Genomic DNA, 13449 nt, shown 5'->3' with positions numbered 1-13449 from the left:
TTTATCATGGGTATTAAGTATTAACATCCATGTAAGACATGATCAAAAAACAATTAAAGTAGGAACACATGCAAGTCATGTAATTAGTTCATGATATTATCATGCAAAAATGCATTTTCTATTGATAAATTCTTATTTCTTAGACAAGAAAAAACCTTATATAACTCACCCCTTATAATTGCTTCATATTCATCCTAATATAACTATCTTATAACTTATTATCTACAAAACTTTCCAAAAAAAAGCTTGTTATATACAAGAAATAACCTTATCGAGATGAAAGAAATAAGTGCACTTGTCGTGGATGATACCATGACTAACCGTAAGATTACTCAAGCACAATTGAAGAAAATTGGAGTGAAAAGTCAAGCTGTGACAAATGGGAGTGAAGCTGTAGAACTTCATTGCAATGGTCAACATTTTGACTTAATTATAATGGATAGGGATATGCCTATTATGAATGGAGTTGAGGTACATAATTGTATGATAATAGGTTATGAAATTATTATTAGGTTTACCTATCTATATGTTTTGCATTGAAATCTGATGTCCCTAAAGAAAGTGTATCTTTATACTATGGGTTGGAGGAGTAAGTAGGTACGGTATGATCCGCGAACCCAACTAATTAAAATTGAGTCAAATATATTTTGGTGGACTGGGTTGGGTCATACCCTACAAATCTGCATTCGGTTACCATTCGTTTGAGTATTGAGTTTGAGGATTGAATATCTGATGAATCCGAACCAACTCAATTCTATTGGGAACACTTTTTACCATTTTATCCAAGAGCTCGAGCCCATAAAATGTGTTAGGTTTTACTATTACACCGTAACACATTTACTTTTACTTATTAAGACCTAAGTTACCTATGGAATTAACATTCTCATGCCTGATTATGCTTTTTTAGAGATATTAGTTTTAGATTGTTTATGCGGGATTATATGAAAAGTTTTGGCCTTTTTGGAGATGTTAGATTATATGAAGTTTCTATATTTTGTATAATTTTTCATGTTTTAATAAATAAATTTCGTGCAAATTCTAAAATAGTGTTATTTTATTTTGAACCCGACCACCCAAACTAAACTAACCCAATTGAAATCAGGTTGATTTCGAGTTCATAATAAAAAATCAGGAAATCCGAACTAACTCAAAGCGAACTTATTTGATTAGTTCGAACATTTAAGCACCATAAATCTGAACTAATCCGGTTCGATTACACCCCTATTGTCCCATTAATTAAAGTTTGACGTGTTAATCAAAAGTTATCAAGTAAACTTACAATCCCACTCATTTTTTTTCTTATTGACATGATGAAGTTTTATTATCGGGACAACAAATTGAGGCACCATCTAGATCAAGAAGATTTTGATCCAGTTTAGGATAACACTATGAAGTATGAATAATGAGATTCATGTATTTAAATGCAGGCAACCAAGCAGCTTCGTTCAATGGGAGTTGGAAGCTTGATTCTTGGTTTGTCATCACGCTCTGGGCAGAAGGAAATTAAGGAATTCATGGATGCAGGGGCGAATCACTATGAAGTGAAACCTTTGTCAATTGAAAAGCTCAGTGCAATAGTTGATGTGATGAGGTGAAGAGAAGATGAGAAGTAGAAGGATTTGAATAAAGTTTGAGTGCTTAGGGTTCAAGGTTAAGGATAAAAAGTCAACAATGCAAGATTTGCACTCAATAGTTTTGGCCATTCAAATACATCATTTATCATTAAAGTTTAAACTCAATAATTTGCACACTGCACCCAAAATGTGAGCGTAGATGTATCCAAAATCCATGTAAGAGAAAGGTCATTCAAATACATCATTTAAGCTCAATTTTACCTACATTACCAGTTTATAACAACAATTAACAGAACTACTCTTTCTTCCAGCTCCAGGCAGCTAATGACACACCTCACACCTCAAATAGACAGCTAATGACAATAATACGTGTTTTATACAAACTGTGCAGAAATCATTGATGTGGAAGTGTGTATACATAGTAAGTTCAAGTGGTCTCATATTTTTATAGGTCCAACTCAATACAGCTACTGAGCTACAAAGGCAATTCGACAAAAAATGATATTGCGAAAATGATATGAAAGTAGCCTTGTTAAATCTCCCCCTTCTCAATGTTATAGGAGTAATTGCTTGGGGAAAGGCAAGTTTTTGCAGTACATAGTTGCAGAGTAGCTAATTTCAATCACAGAAATGAATCCAAGTATAATTCTTACTCTTCTAATGTACAGATACAAAAGGTTAAGAGAGATTATAAGTTATGTGTGACACTCAACAAATAGGAGGTGAAGTGGCCAACATTGATCAATACAACCAGCATAATCTACATGAAATGATCAAAATCTAAGCTGCAACAAAATCAAGCAAGCCAAAATCGGAAACAAATAGTGGTTTTATAGCATCCAGACTCCGTGGCCTAGTTAGTATTGTTACAGGAAAACAGGTAATCACACCTGTTCTGGCTTCACTTAATTTTGGTAAATGGTAGTAGCAAGTAACAAGCAGCAAGATGAATTCTCCTCTTCAATGAAAAACTTGTTTTCTTTCTTTCAATATTTGTGCTCATCACTACTGCTTTGAGACTTTATCCAATGCAGAAAACACATATTGCTGAGTTACATCTTCCACAATGACTGTCTTATCTCTTGACTTAGAACCTGTACCTAGAGAGACTTGTCTTCTTTTTACCCCTAAAACCTGGTATCACCACAAGAATATTTCATACTACTTTCTCATGCACATTTTGTTAATGGAGCAAATTTGTTGCTTCAGTAAAAAACACATTCAAGTTGGAAATAAAGTTAATACAAATACACTCTAAGACTTGTTCGGATATCAGTTGACACCAGTGCAAACAGACACACACGAGCACTTGCTTGCGTGAAGTTTAAAAGTGAATGAAACTCTTTTTATGAACCGCCATCAAAGTTAATAAGCAAACACACACTGGTTCTTATTAACAATGCCAATTTCAACATGAATAGAACCAATTTGTCTACAATGTTTAGTATTTTCTTGACAAAAGAAGATGAACTTACAGAACTGATGTAATCGAGAAGAGCAGCATTTGCTTCGCCATCCCTCGCCGGAGCATCAATTTGCACGCCCACTGCTTCATCACTGACATCTACTCATCCCAAAAACCAAATCACCATCACAACAATAATTTCAAAACCTAAAATCAAATAAACACCAGAGATAATTGAAAGAGAAAAACCTGTTATGGATGCAGATTTGGAACCAGGTTTAGCATGAATGGTTATCGCGACGGAGGAAGGAGGCACGCACCGAATACAACCCGGAAAATTATCAGGCTTCTCCGGCGGCGATGCTGCCTTCTGCTCCGCCTTCGCTTTTCCCCTCTTCGCCGGCGCCATATTTCAACTTCCCGATAACCGTTGCCGGAGAACCGCCACTGATCCCCTTGTCCCTTGCGTTCTCGAAACGCCGTCGGTTCACTCTGTCCCTTGCGTACTCGAAAAGCCATTATCAGAGCACTGAGTTTAAGATACAGTGTCCATCGTCACACAGGATTAGATTCTCTACACCCAATCTCAACCTTCAATTTAATCCAACGGTTGTAGACATTCTATTTAAATAAAGAGATTCAGATATGAAAATTTCCATTTTCGTTGTCGACAAAGAAACTACCAGAAGATTGGAGTTCCGTTCCGCGACGCAACGCCACCGATGGGAGCGTCCAACTCGGCGGAGCCGAAGCTTTCGCCGGAGCAGAGGGAGGCGGAATCCATCGCAGCCTCCACCGGTGCTCTCCCCATGCTTCAGAAAGCCTTCTCGAAACTCGCCAATCCCGAATCCAACACTGTTCCCTTACAAAATCTCCAGGTACTACTACTACTCATTCTCATCAACCTCAACAAGTTTCTGGTTCTCGATTACTCTCATCATTATCATTATCTGAATTTCGAAATTGGTTTCAGCAATGCTTCGGTTTGAATCGCGAAGGTGGAAGTTACAATACAGAGAATGCACCAGATTCGTTTCCAGTGTTGTTGGATCAGTTAGGTTCATCTCTGGTTGATCAATTTTTCGTTCCTGATAAAGAGGGAATAAGCTGGATTGAATTCGTGAAAGGCTACAACAATTGCTGTGCGAGGGTGTCTGCATCGGTTTCGCTGAACATGGTTCTGAGATTGTTCCTTGCTTTGGCAGGAAAGGCCAATCAGCCTCTGCATTTGGAGTTTGAGTCTGGAGATTCTGATTGTAAGATCAACGGGTACCTTCTTCCTCGTGAGGTGTTTTTGCTTCTGTCCATGTGTTGGGTTATGTCGTGGGGTTGTAGAGGTTTGAAGGGGAAAGGAGATGTGAGTCTTCCTGATTTGAATCATTTGGTGCTGTCGGCGATCGTGTCGTGTGGTCAAGTTGAGGGTGGGTTGAATGTGTGGGATTGTGATATCTTGAGCTTGGAGGTTCAACTTCCTGCTGGGAAGTTTGTTACCTGGGTTATGAGTACAGTGCCGTGCTTACCGGATTGCTTAAGGCAGTATTTTCTTGCAAGACTGCTATCTGCAGTAACTACTGGGGTAATCTGTGTTTTTATATTCAGTGAAATCAGTGATCATCATATTCTCTTTTCAATGATAACTTTTGCCTAGTTTTTATTTATTTTCTTTACTCTAGCTAGTTGTGTATAGCATGATTAGTATCTACCATTATTTCTAAATTAAAACCTAAGATGAAATGTAGTTCAAAATTATGCTCATTATTGTGATCTGTAACCAATTTGAGATGTGTTTTTTCGAACTTATAATATGAAGCCTGCAAACTATATTTAGGTTTTTTTCTCCCCATGAGCGAGATTTGCAGGTTGCATCATTTTAATAAAACTTTGTTGTCAAACAGCATCAAAGAAATTTGTATGCTATATATGCCCTTAAGTCAATCAGCATGGCATTCTTGAATAGATCAATGATCTTTGTTTTAGTATCCCCTTTGGGTGTTGGTGACGTGACATGGTTAGGCCTCTTGTAGGATTCCTTTGAGATTGCTGCTAATTGGAAATGATAATTGTTTTGATGTCCTTTCATGTTTCAACCTTAAAATTTATGCTTACTATTATAGAAAAAAAAAGGAATCCTCAATTTGGCTATCTCCTTGTTTAGCTTTTCTGGAAATCCAATGATTTTAGCTTTACTGTAATTGATGACTACGGAAAAAATTGTCATTTCAAATCTATCAGAAAGTATTATTGTAGAGAGAAAGTATGTTTCATATGTTTTTATTAAGATAAAATAATTTCTTGACTGTAGGATGAATTGGGGTTATCTAGTTCTTCCGCTGTTGGAGATATTTCGTCAACAGCTACACATGATTATATTTTAACTCAAGGAAGGGCTTGGGCAATTTCTATCACACAGAGAACTACAGTTAATGAAGAGATTTCTAGAGCATTTATTAGTGGTGGAGATGGAATAGATGATAACCTTCTATATCGGTGTGCATCTCTGACCCTCAGTCATAGATTCATTATGCTAATTTTGTTTAAATATCTGGGACACTAATCCTTTTTAAAAAGAAAAAAATGAAAACAGATGTATTTGGTAACCTGTTATGATGCTTTTTTCTGTTTGTTCAAGTTGGTTTGTTGCTTGCTCTGCATCTGTAATTTTGCCTATGAGATTTACCAGGGGGTAAACAAAGATGCATGTTGACATGAAATGTCTACTGTGTTATAGGGCATCCGCTCATGGAAGAGGCCTCAACAGATTTTGGTCTAATGTTGAAGGTTACAAAGGTCCATTGCTAATTTTGGTTACTGCAAGTTCAGGAGATGCTGATGAGAGTCATGAGAGTAGTTCTACCAATAGGAAATGGGTTTTAGGTGCCCTAACAGATCAAGGTCTTGAAAATAAAGATATCTTCTATGGAAACTCTGGATGTTTATACTCTATAAGCCCTGTGTTTCATGCATTTCCACCTTCTGGTAGGTAGTAGAGGTGACAGTGTTCCTGTTTTCCTTTCTCTTTTTCTTGTGATCAGTTTTTATGAAACCCTGAAACCAATTAGTCTGTTACTATTGACAGGTAAGGAAAAGAATTTTGTTTATAGCCACTTGCATCCTACTGGCAAGGGGTACCAACCACATCCAAAGCCAGCGGGAGTTGCATTTGGGGGAACTCCGGGAAATGAAAGAATATTTATGGATGACGATTTTTCTAAACTGACTGTTCGCCATCATGCTGTTGACAAAACTTACCAGAGTGGTTCCCTCATTCCAGATCAGGTATAATTCCGATGCTGAAGATACTTGCAGTTTGAACATAGAACTTGTAATCATATCCTAATTAATGCATGCATCAAAAGTTGCTGATTCCGTATTTTAAATTATTATAAAGTATAATGTTCCAATGAACTTTTCCATGTAGTAATTTTTCCGTTCATCATATCACAGAGAGCATACTGGGATTGCTTGAGGTATTGTGATTTGTGACAATTGACAAATAATGAATCTTACTTGTCTCGATGACTTTTCAGGGTTTCCTACCTGTTGAAGCTCTGATTTCAGAAGTTGAAGTTTGGGGACTTGGTGGGAATGCGGCAAAGGATGTGCAAAACTCATATAAGAGGAGAGAAGAACTTTTCACAGAGCAAAGACGAAAAGTATCCTACATTATCCAATTAGTTGTTGCTTATATTAGTTAAGTTTTGATACATCAAAGAACATGTTTAAGTAATCCCTGTTATCATGCTATCTTGCAGATTGATTTGAAGACGTTTGCAAATTGGGAGGATTCACCTGAGAAAATGATGATGGACATGGTGTCCGATCCAAATGCTGCTAGAAGGGAAGAACGATGAGTTGGACCATGTAGTTCTGCATTGTCTGGTGGCTGGTGCTATATTTAACAGACATGAGCATGGAATAAATTTCATATTTTACCTGATTTATCGTTTTTTTTCAGGCTTGTGAATCTCTGTACAGGAATAGAGAAAGTTTGTATAAATTGTATTTTAAGAAAATATAGTTGGTTCACTTGGTTGTAATAATTTTCTTCACAAACACGATGTGGGACTTCTGTATATGTTTTTCATTCCTTAAAATATACCATCGTTTGCTTTTAGAATTTCAAAAGATTTTTATCAGTTTTGTGTTCTCACTTACAAGACATTAAGGAAGATTTTGATAGTTTTGAAGAAGACCTGTTAGGGAAAGATCACAAACACTTGAAATCCAGGAATGCTGTCAAGTTCCAATCAATTTTCTTCATAGAAAATTCATCAAAAGAAAGGCGTTCCACTTCAACATGGTTCAAATACTTCAGAAATACTTAGATTTCCAAATTGAGTGAATAAAAAATGTGTGAAATATGAAAGCAAAGTGGTCTTGAAACAAATACCAAGACAGTCAGGATCCCGTAATAAGTTAGTTACTGTTGAAAGTAAGAGGAGTTGGTATTGTTGGGTTAGTAAAACCAAACCCCTTCTTGTCCTTCCTCCCAGAAGCACCCTGCACCTCTTGGACCCCTTCTTTAAGCAAATTGCAAGCTTCCAATTTATGATCAAATCGACTATAATGGAAGCAAACTAGGTGTAAGCCTTCATACTCCACCGGGAACTTCCGATTGTTAATAGAAATCCTAGAAACAAGGACCTTCTTAAGATCAATTTCAACACATATTCTAGAATCTATACCAAGGATCACATGAAGCACACGCTATATTAAAGTTCACATTGATGGTTCATGATTTGTGGTCCAATATGTTGCTGTGGACTGTGGTATGGTACCCAGTATCATATGCTTGCTGTTACCAAAATCAATATTTTGTTTTTGTTTTATGATAGAAAACTACAACATCTTGTACATCATAAAGGTTTTATTAGAATTGAAGCATACTTCTGCAAAACTCTGGAACTACACTAATAGATCATGTAGCCTGAAAGGAAGATATTCTAAATATGAAATAATATAATTAATCAAGATCAATTAAAATCAGAACTCCTAAGTTTGATAACTACTACTACTATTTAGTACCACAGTGTTGCTTTTCTTCCTTTTTTTGTTCTTGGGTAGTCCATTATGCCACACAAAACTTTAAATTTTGGCCCATTAGCATTGTACAGAGGAGCAAAGACTTGAGGCATCCATTTAACTACTAATCAACCATAGATCACTTCCACAAAATGATATGTTACCCTGTATCATATGCTTACAGTAAATAAATTCAACATTTAAAAAATGTTTTAGGAGTAACATCTTGTACATCAGAAAGGTTTTAAAAGAATTGAAATATACTTCCACAAAAACTTTAAAACTAAATCCATAGTTTAAAGGAAGAAATTTTATATGTGAATGAATACAATTAATTAAGACCAATTGAAGTTAAAATTCCTAAATACATAGTTCATGGCTCCTCAAAGTCTTGGATTGCTTTTACCACATAGAGTTTTTTCCCTTTATTGGGTAGTCCATTGTGCCTCTCAAAACTTCATTCTGCCCAACTAGCATTCTAAAGAGGAGCCAAGACTTGAGTCATTCATTCCACTTTTGATCAAATATAGTTTACAAACTCTGTTATCTTGTAACCAAAATAAAACTCTTCCTACCAATATTAACATTTACATAACCAAGATAATTTAAACTAAGTTTGCAAACAGACACATCATATGATATTTCCAATTCTCCATTGACAATCAAACATGAGAGAGATATGCTGAAACATTACAGAAAATTGTTACAGAAGTTTCATCTTTGAGCAAGTATACAACACTATACAATGAATGAAAATGAACAACATAGTAATTGAATTAGCCTAACTGTGAAAATGTACACCAAAAAGTTCAAAATCTGTGACACTAAAAAGCCATTGAATGTTAAAATTCTACCTCCAGAATCATGACCAAATCAGAGACGAGAAAATGAATATGACAAGAGAACAACTTAGGCGGAGGTGTCCGGCGGCGGCGACGACGGCGGCGTAGAATCTACTCCGTCGTAATAAGATTCCACCTCCGCTACAGTGAGCGGCGAACAGCTACCGTCGGGAGAAGATTCCGGCGGCAAGCTCGCTGCAGAGGAAGAAGCGGAGGGAGAATATTCCGATGACGCACTCGGCCAGAAGCTGCTCCCTGCAGCGGGAGAATTCACCGGCATCGTCTGCAAGATGCTGCTTCCTCCGGCAACGGCAGGGGGAGGAATGTACGGCAAGGAGCCGCTCGCTGCGGGGCGAAGATTGTCCGGAGGACCCGGTAAGGAGTGACTTGCTGTGACGGGATGAAATCTCGGAGGAGGATTCGGCAAGTAGCTACTCGCGGCGGCGGCGGGAGGGGGTGGATAATAAACTGGCGGAGGAGGAGGAGGAGGAGGATTCGGGTATAAGCTACTTGCTCCGGCGGGAAAGGAATCCGGCGTTCTTGGCAAGAAGTGAGTCGCGGTGGGAGCAGGGGGGAAATTAACCGGCTGATACGGCGGTATTGGGTTCTGCTGCTGCATTCGCTGCTCTCGTTCTTTCAACATCCGAAACCGAATTTGTTCCAAGAAAGGATCTATCCAGGCATCTGGCTGTGCGGGCCTCTGCAACGGTGCTATCGGAATTTCATTCATAGGCGGCGGTGGCGGTATTAATGGGTTCTGTAGCGGCAACAAGTTATCGGGAAGTGGAGGCAGTTCCTCCAGGCCATCGTCCGACATCAGTTGCTGTTCCAACGAAGCCAGATAATCTTCCAACGGCGGAGGAGCAGGGGGGTGGTGGGATTGGGAGGCGACGGCGGACGGGCGCCGCGGCTGCTGCTTCTTGACCTTGTGGGATTGATGGCTGACATTGAGAGGCGGTGGCCCTCGCGGTGGCTCTTGGGGTGGCAGCGACATGTGGAAAGTGAGTGATTGCAGTCAAGACTCAAGATTGAAGGAGTTGGAGTTAACAGAATAACTAACTCATAACTGAATTATTTGGCTCCAATGGAATCTATTTAAATATGGGTGAATAGTCACTTTGGTCCCTAAAGTTACACCAGTCGGGCAAATTCGTCCCTATTCTTCCTAAATGGCTCCCGTCGTCCCTGAAGTTTGAAAACGTCGGTCACGTTGGTCCTTACCTGAGCTCCCGTTAATAAACGTTAACAGAGATGATGAGTTGGCACGTTAAGTGCTCTGATGGCCATTCCACGTGGATCTGACCGTTGGGGGGAACATTGAAACATCAATTTAGTCCCTTTCTTCCTTATAAAAGAAAAACAAGAATTAGAACCCTAGAACAGACCCAAAATCCCCAAATTCGAAAACCTTCAATCCCACCTCTTTGGTTCTTCCAATCCTCAAATTTCTTCTCTCATTCAACTCGCAACTTGCAAACAATGTCTCAAAAGTCCAAATGTACTGTAGAAACGAAGGGGAGCACGAAGGGGAGCAAGGATTCAAATGGTACCTCGCACTCCATTGTTGATGGAGTCCTCTACTGTAAATGCGGTGAAAGGGCTGCGTTGAGGGTTTCTAGAACTGATGCGAACCCAAAAAGACCTTTTTATGCTTGTTATCTACCTAGGGTAACTACTTCACTACCACGAATTCGTAATCATGAGCTCTGTCTGTTGTGAATGTAATATTTGTTGACTTGTTCATTTGCAGTACCATGAATTCAATTGCAATTTCTTTCGGTGGGTTGATGAAGTGGAAGAGGAAATAGCACAAGATGGAAGGGTCAATGTACTTGGCAACAAAAAGGAAGATGAACTACAGGTGCATGAGGATTCTGGTATGAGGCAAGAGTTAGTGCAGGTCAGGGAAGTTATGTTGAAGACAAGTGAAGAGGTGATTGAAGAATTGAGGCTGGTGAGGGAAGTTATGTTGAAGACAAATGAAATTCTGAGTGAACATGTCAAGCTTCAGAAATATTATGGCATAGGAATGGCTTTGGTTGTCATACTTCTGTTGATTGTGTTGATCATTGTTGTCATTGTGAAGTAGGACATATAGTATGAGTGAGGAGGGGGAGGGTATGTTTCATGTTTTATGTTTGGTGTAGTGTACTGAAGAATGTAATCTTATGAAGATTTCATGAATGAAATTTCCATGCTTTTCATTAGATTTCATACCATTGTGACAACCTTGTTTAGTTACAGGACTAATAAAAATAACCATGCTTTTCATAGATAATAAAGATAAGTGATCACAATAGCACAATAAGGCATTAAAAGAGCCTAAAAGTGGTCCATACATAAAGTGGTCCATACATAAAGTGCATAATGTGTCCATAAAGTGAGCACAATAGCATAATGTATCCATAATAATTTCAAAAGTGCATAACAAAACCACAATCTGGCATCAAAGGAGCACAGATTTGATCCATACACAAGTCATTAATTAAAATACCCTAATATAGCATAAAAAAGCACAAAAGTGCACAAGTGGTCCATAATATATTTGGCCTAATATTCCTTCCAAAAAATTACAGTCCCATCAACATTATTCTTAGGTTAGTTTAGGGACACCAAAATGTAGACAGCAACCTCATGGATTCTGTGGAGGCCTTGGCTGGATTGAAGGTGTTGGCATGAATACCATAGGTCCTCCAGGAAGTTCATGTGTAGCAGGACCTGGTGGTGGGGATCTTCTCCCTTGGGATTGTGGGGGATGTGTAGTGGTGGCAGGTTCAACCCTTTGACGGGGAGGCCTGAAAACTTTTCCTCTCACAGGGGGGGCTCTATAAGCAGCAGTAGCATGTGGAGCCCCTCTTTGATTCATTATAGCAGTAGCAACAGAAGGTGTGAGGCTGTAGACAACCCTTGGTTGCAGAGGTGGAGCTTGTGTTGAAGAAGAAGCAGCAGCAGCAGGGGCTAGTGGTGGAGGTTGCCTTGGAGCAGCAGCAGCCCTTGGTTGCAGTGGTGGAGGTTGCCTTGGAGCAGCAACAGCAGCAATTGGAGCTCTATAAGCAACCCTTGGTTGCAGTGGTGGAGGTTGCCTTGGAGCAGCAGCAGCAATTGGAGCTCTATAAGCAACCCTTGGTTGCAGTGGTGGAGGGCCCTGCAATTAAGTCTATTAGGTCCAATAGAGAGTGTATTAACAAATGACAATTTATGATTGTGTGATAGAATTACCTGTGGAGTTGTGATTGTGGGGTATGAAGCAGCAGCAGCAGGAGCTAGTGGAGTTTGGCTTCCAGTAGGGCCCTGCAATTAGGTCTATTAGGTCCAATAGAGTTGGAATTAACAAATGAAAATGCACATATGAGATTGGGTGATAAAATTACCTGTGTAGGTTGGGATTGTGGGATATCTTCTGTTGGTGCAGTTTGAGAGACATTAATCTCAACTTGTTCAGCATTTTCAGTTTCATCCTCTGGTGGTGGTGGTACCCAATTCTTGGGTCTTATTCGACATCCTTGTTGGTGACAACTTCTTGTGTTGTGACCCTCAAATCCACACCTTGAGCAAGTCATCACAGGATATGATCTCCTCACCCTTCCAGCAAGTTGTGACTCAGTGGCATCTCTCCTAGCCCTTCCAGCAACTTGTTCCTCAGTGCCATCTCTCCTCCGGTTCTTTTTAGGTCTCCCTGCTTTCTTCTTCATGTTTGGTGGAATAGGCTTCTCATAAGGAGTGGCTCCCAATACTGTTGGCTTCTTGTGGGCTGAATAGCAAACTCATATGTGCTCCTATATGCACCCATTGTCAACCATGCATGAACATAATTCCCAGGCCTTTCGTGCTTCCATCTAATTGCAGCACATGCATGGAAGCAAGGCATGCCATTCAGCTGCCACCACCTGCATGTGCAAGTTCCAGCTGCTAAATCAACAACCACTCTTTGGCCCCAACAGGTCACCTCAAACCTGGACTCTTGACCTGACCATGTAGCAGTCCATTTTTGGGCTGCCTCTTTCTCTTTCTCCAATCTACTTTTCTGCACTGGTGGTAGAAAGCCCTGATAGCCCATCAACTTCATCTTGTTATTTTCTATGGTTCTCATCACATAGCATCTGATCTCCTTTAGCATAGTAATTATTGGCTTCCCCCTATATTTCAGGATCTTTGCATTGAAAGATTCACAAGCATTGTTGCAAATGTTGTCAGTCTTAGCAGTTTCACTGAAATGAGATTTTGTCCAAGCTGTCTTTGGCCATTTATTCAATTATGCCCATGCTTGAGCATTCTTTGCTCTCAGCCTATTCATCTTTGTGTTGAACTCCACCACAGTTGTTGTCCTTGCACATTCCCAAACAGCTCCTTTCAACTCCTTATCCTTCCATTGTTTGGCAAAATTCCTCCACAAATGCATCACACAGTACCTGTGTGACACCCCTGGCATAACAGCTTGTAATGCAGGAATAAGACCCTACACGAAAACATTTAAGGTCAAGTCAGTCCTCAATGTTTCTTACAACAGGCAATTCAGTCCATCAACTCTAAACAATGCATTGCATTATCAAATACCATTACACAACTAAATAAAACTAAACAATGCAAACAAGTAAACACATTACCT

The 13449-nt window shown here is 39.4% G+C and overlaps 7 protein-coding genes across 7 annotated transcripts; 3 read left to right on the top strand and 4 right to left on the bottom strand.

Moving 5' to 3' along the window:
* The first annotated feature begins 276 nt into the window (after window positions 1–276).
* On the top strand, window positions 277–1595 carry LOC130746715 (two-component response regulator 24-like). The gene is made up of 2 exons (XM_057599431.1): window positions 277–471; window positions 1428–1595. The coding sequence occupies exons 1-2, from the start codon at window positions 277–279 to the stop codon at window positions 1593–1595; spliced, it is 363 nt and encodes a 120-aa protein (XP_057455414.1).
* A 483-nt stretch (window positions 1596–2078) lies between these two features.
* Window positions 2079–3486, bottom strand: LOC130712241 (uncharacterized). The gene is made up of 3 exons (XM_057562076.1): window positions 3229–3486; window positions 3050–3138; window positions 2079–2708 (listed from the first exon to the last, which is right to left on the bottom strand). Exons 1-3 carry the CDS (start codon window positions 3386–3388, stop codon window positions 2580–2582), a joined length of 378 nt encoding a protein of 125 aa, XP_057418059.1. The 5' UTR covers window positions 3389–3486; the 3' UTR covers window positions 2079–2579.
* A 137-nt stretch (window positions 3487–3623) lies between these two features.
* Window positions 3624–7096, top strand: LOC130712235 (uncharacterized). The gene is made up of 7 exons (XM_057562071.1): window positions 3624–3857; window positions 3953–4555; window positions 5282–5466; window positions 5708–5955; window positions 6056–6255; window positions 6507–6632; window positions 6732–7096. Exons 1-7 carry the CDS (start codon window positions 3702–3704, stop codon window positions 6828–6830), a joined length of 1617 nt encoding a protein of 538 aa, XP_057418054.1. The 5' UTR covers window positions 3624–3701; the 3' UTR covers window positions 6831–7096.
* A 1814-nt stretch (window positions 7097–8910) lies between these two features.
* LOC130746710 (proline-rich receptor-like protein kinase PERK2) lies at window positions 8911–9837 on the bottom strand. The gene has a single exon (XM_057599416.1). The coding sequence runs from the start codon at window positions 9835–9837 to the stop codon at window positions 8911–8913; it is 927 nt and encodes a 308-aa protein (XP_057455399.1).
* Window positions 9838–10322: 485 nt separating this feature from the next.
* LOC130746694 (uncharacterized protein At4g04775-like) lies at window positions 10323–10932 on the top strand. Its single transcript, XM_057599397.1, has 2 exons — window positions 10323–10511; window positions 10594–10932. The coding sequence occupies exons 1-2, from the start codon at window positions 10323–10325 to the stop codon at window positions 10930–10932; spliced, it is 528 nt and encodes a 175-aa protein (XP_057455380.1).
* Window positions 10933–11475: 543 nt separating this feature from the next.
* Window positions 11476–12535, bottom strand: LOC130746686 (formin-like protein 3). The gene is made up of 3 exons (XM_057599384.1): window positions 12215–12535; window positions 12063–12134; window positions 11476–11988 (listed from the first exon to the last, which is right to left on the bottom strand). The coding sequence occupies exons 1-3, from the start codon at window positions 12533–12535 to the stop codon at window positions 11476–11478; spliced, it is 906 nt and encodes a 301-aa protein (XP_057455367.1).
* LOC130746678 (uncharacterized) lies at window positions 12532–12960 on the bottom strand. The gene has a single exon (XM_057599377.1). The coding sequence runs from the start codon at window positions 12958–12960 to the stop codon at window positions 12532–12534; it is 429 nt and encodes a 142-aa protein (XP_057455360.1).
* Window positions 12961–13449: the final 489 nt, after the last annotated feature.

The sequence above is a fragment of the Lotus japonicus genome, chromosome 1, assembly GCF_012489685.1.
Source record: "Lotus japonicus ecotype B-129 chromosome 1, LjGifu_v1.2".
In the NCBI taxonomy this organism is placed as follows: domain Eukaryota; kingdom Viridiplantae; phylum Streptophyta; class Magnoliopsida; order Fabales; family Fabaceae; genus Lotus; species Lotus japonicus.
The sequence above is the reverse complement of the archived record's forward strand: the minus strand, read 5'-3'. Positions and strand labels throughout refer to the sequence as shown.

Excerpts from the sequence above, each read along its gene's own strand:
- LOC130746715 (XM_057599431.1), top strand. The coding sequence starts at position 277 with ATGAAAGAAATAAGTGCACTTGTCGTGGATGATACCATGACTAACCGT. Across the intron at positions 472-1,427 it reads CTATTATGAATGGAGTTGAG|GCAACCAAGCAGCTTCGTTC; the intron begins GTACATAATTGT and ends ATTTAAATGCAG.
- LOC130712241 (XM_057562076.1), bottom strand. The coding sequence starts at position 3,388 with ATGGCGCCGGCGAAGAGGGGAAAAGCGAAGGCGGAGCAGAAGGCAGCA. Across the intron at positions 3,139-3,228 it reads CAAATCTGCATCCATAACAG|ATGTCAGTGATGAAGCAGTG; the intron begins GTTTTTCTCTTT and ends TGGGATGAGTAG. Across the intron at positions 2,709-3,049 it reads TTCTCGATTACATCAGTTCT|GTTTTAGGGGTAAAAAGAAG; the intron begins GTAAGTTCATCT and ends TGGTGATACCAG.
- LOC130712235 (XM_057562071.1), top strand. The coding sequence starts at position 3,702 with ATGGGAGCGTCCAACTCGGCGGAGCCGAAGCTTTCGCCGGAGCAGAGG. Across the intron at positions 4,556-5,281 it reads TATCTGCAGTAACTACTGGG|GATGAATTGGGGTTATCTAG; the intron begins GTAATCTGTGTT and ends TCTTGACTGTAG. Across the intron at positions 6,633-6,731 it reads TCACAGAGCAAAGACGAAAA|ATTGATTTGAAGACGTTTGC; the intron begins GTATCCTACATT and ends GCTATCTTGCAG.
- LOC130746710 (XM_057599416.1), bottom strand. The coding sequence starts at position 9,837 with ATGTCGCTGCCACCCCAAGAGCCACCGCGAGGGCCACCGCCTCTCAAT.
- LOC130746694 (XM_057599397.1), top strand. The coding sequence starts at position 10,323 with ATGTCTCAAAAGTCCAAATGTACTGTAGAAACGAAGGGGAGCACGAAG. Across the intron at positions 10,512-10,593 it reads ATGCTTGTTATCTACCTAGG|TACCATGAATTCAATTGCAA; the intron begins GTAACTACTTCA and ends GTTCATTTGCAG.
- LOC130746686 (XM_057599384.1), bottom strand. The coding sequence starts at position 12,535 with ATGAAGAAGAAAGCAGGGAGACCTAAAAAGAACCGGAGGAGAGATGGC. Across the intron at positions 12,135-12,214 it reads CACAATCCCAACCTACACAG|GGCCCTACTGGAAGCCAAAC; the intron begins GTAATTTTATCA and ends ACCTAATTGCAG. Across the intron at positions 11,989-12,062 it reads CCACAATCACAACTCCACAG|GGCCCTCCACCACTGCAACC; the intron begins GTAATTCTATCA and ends ACTTAATTGCAG.
- LOC130746678 (XM_057599377.1), bottom strand. The coding sequence starts at position 12,960 with ATGCTAAAGGAGATCAGATGCTATGTGATGAGAACCATAGAAAATAAC.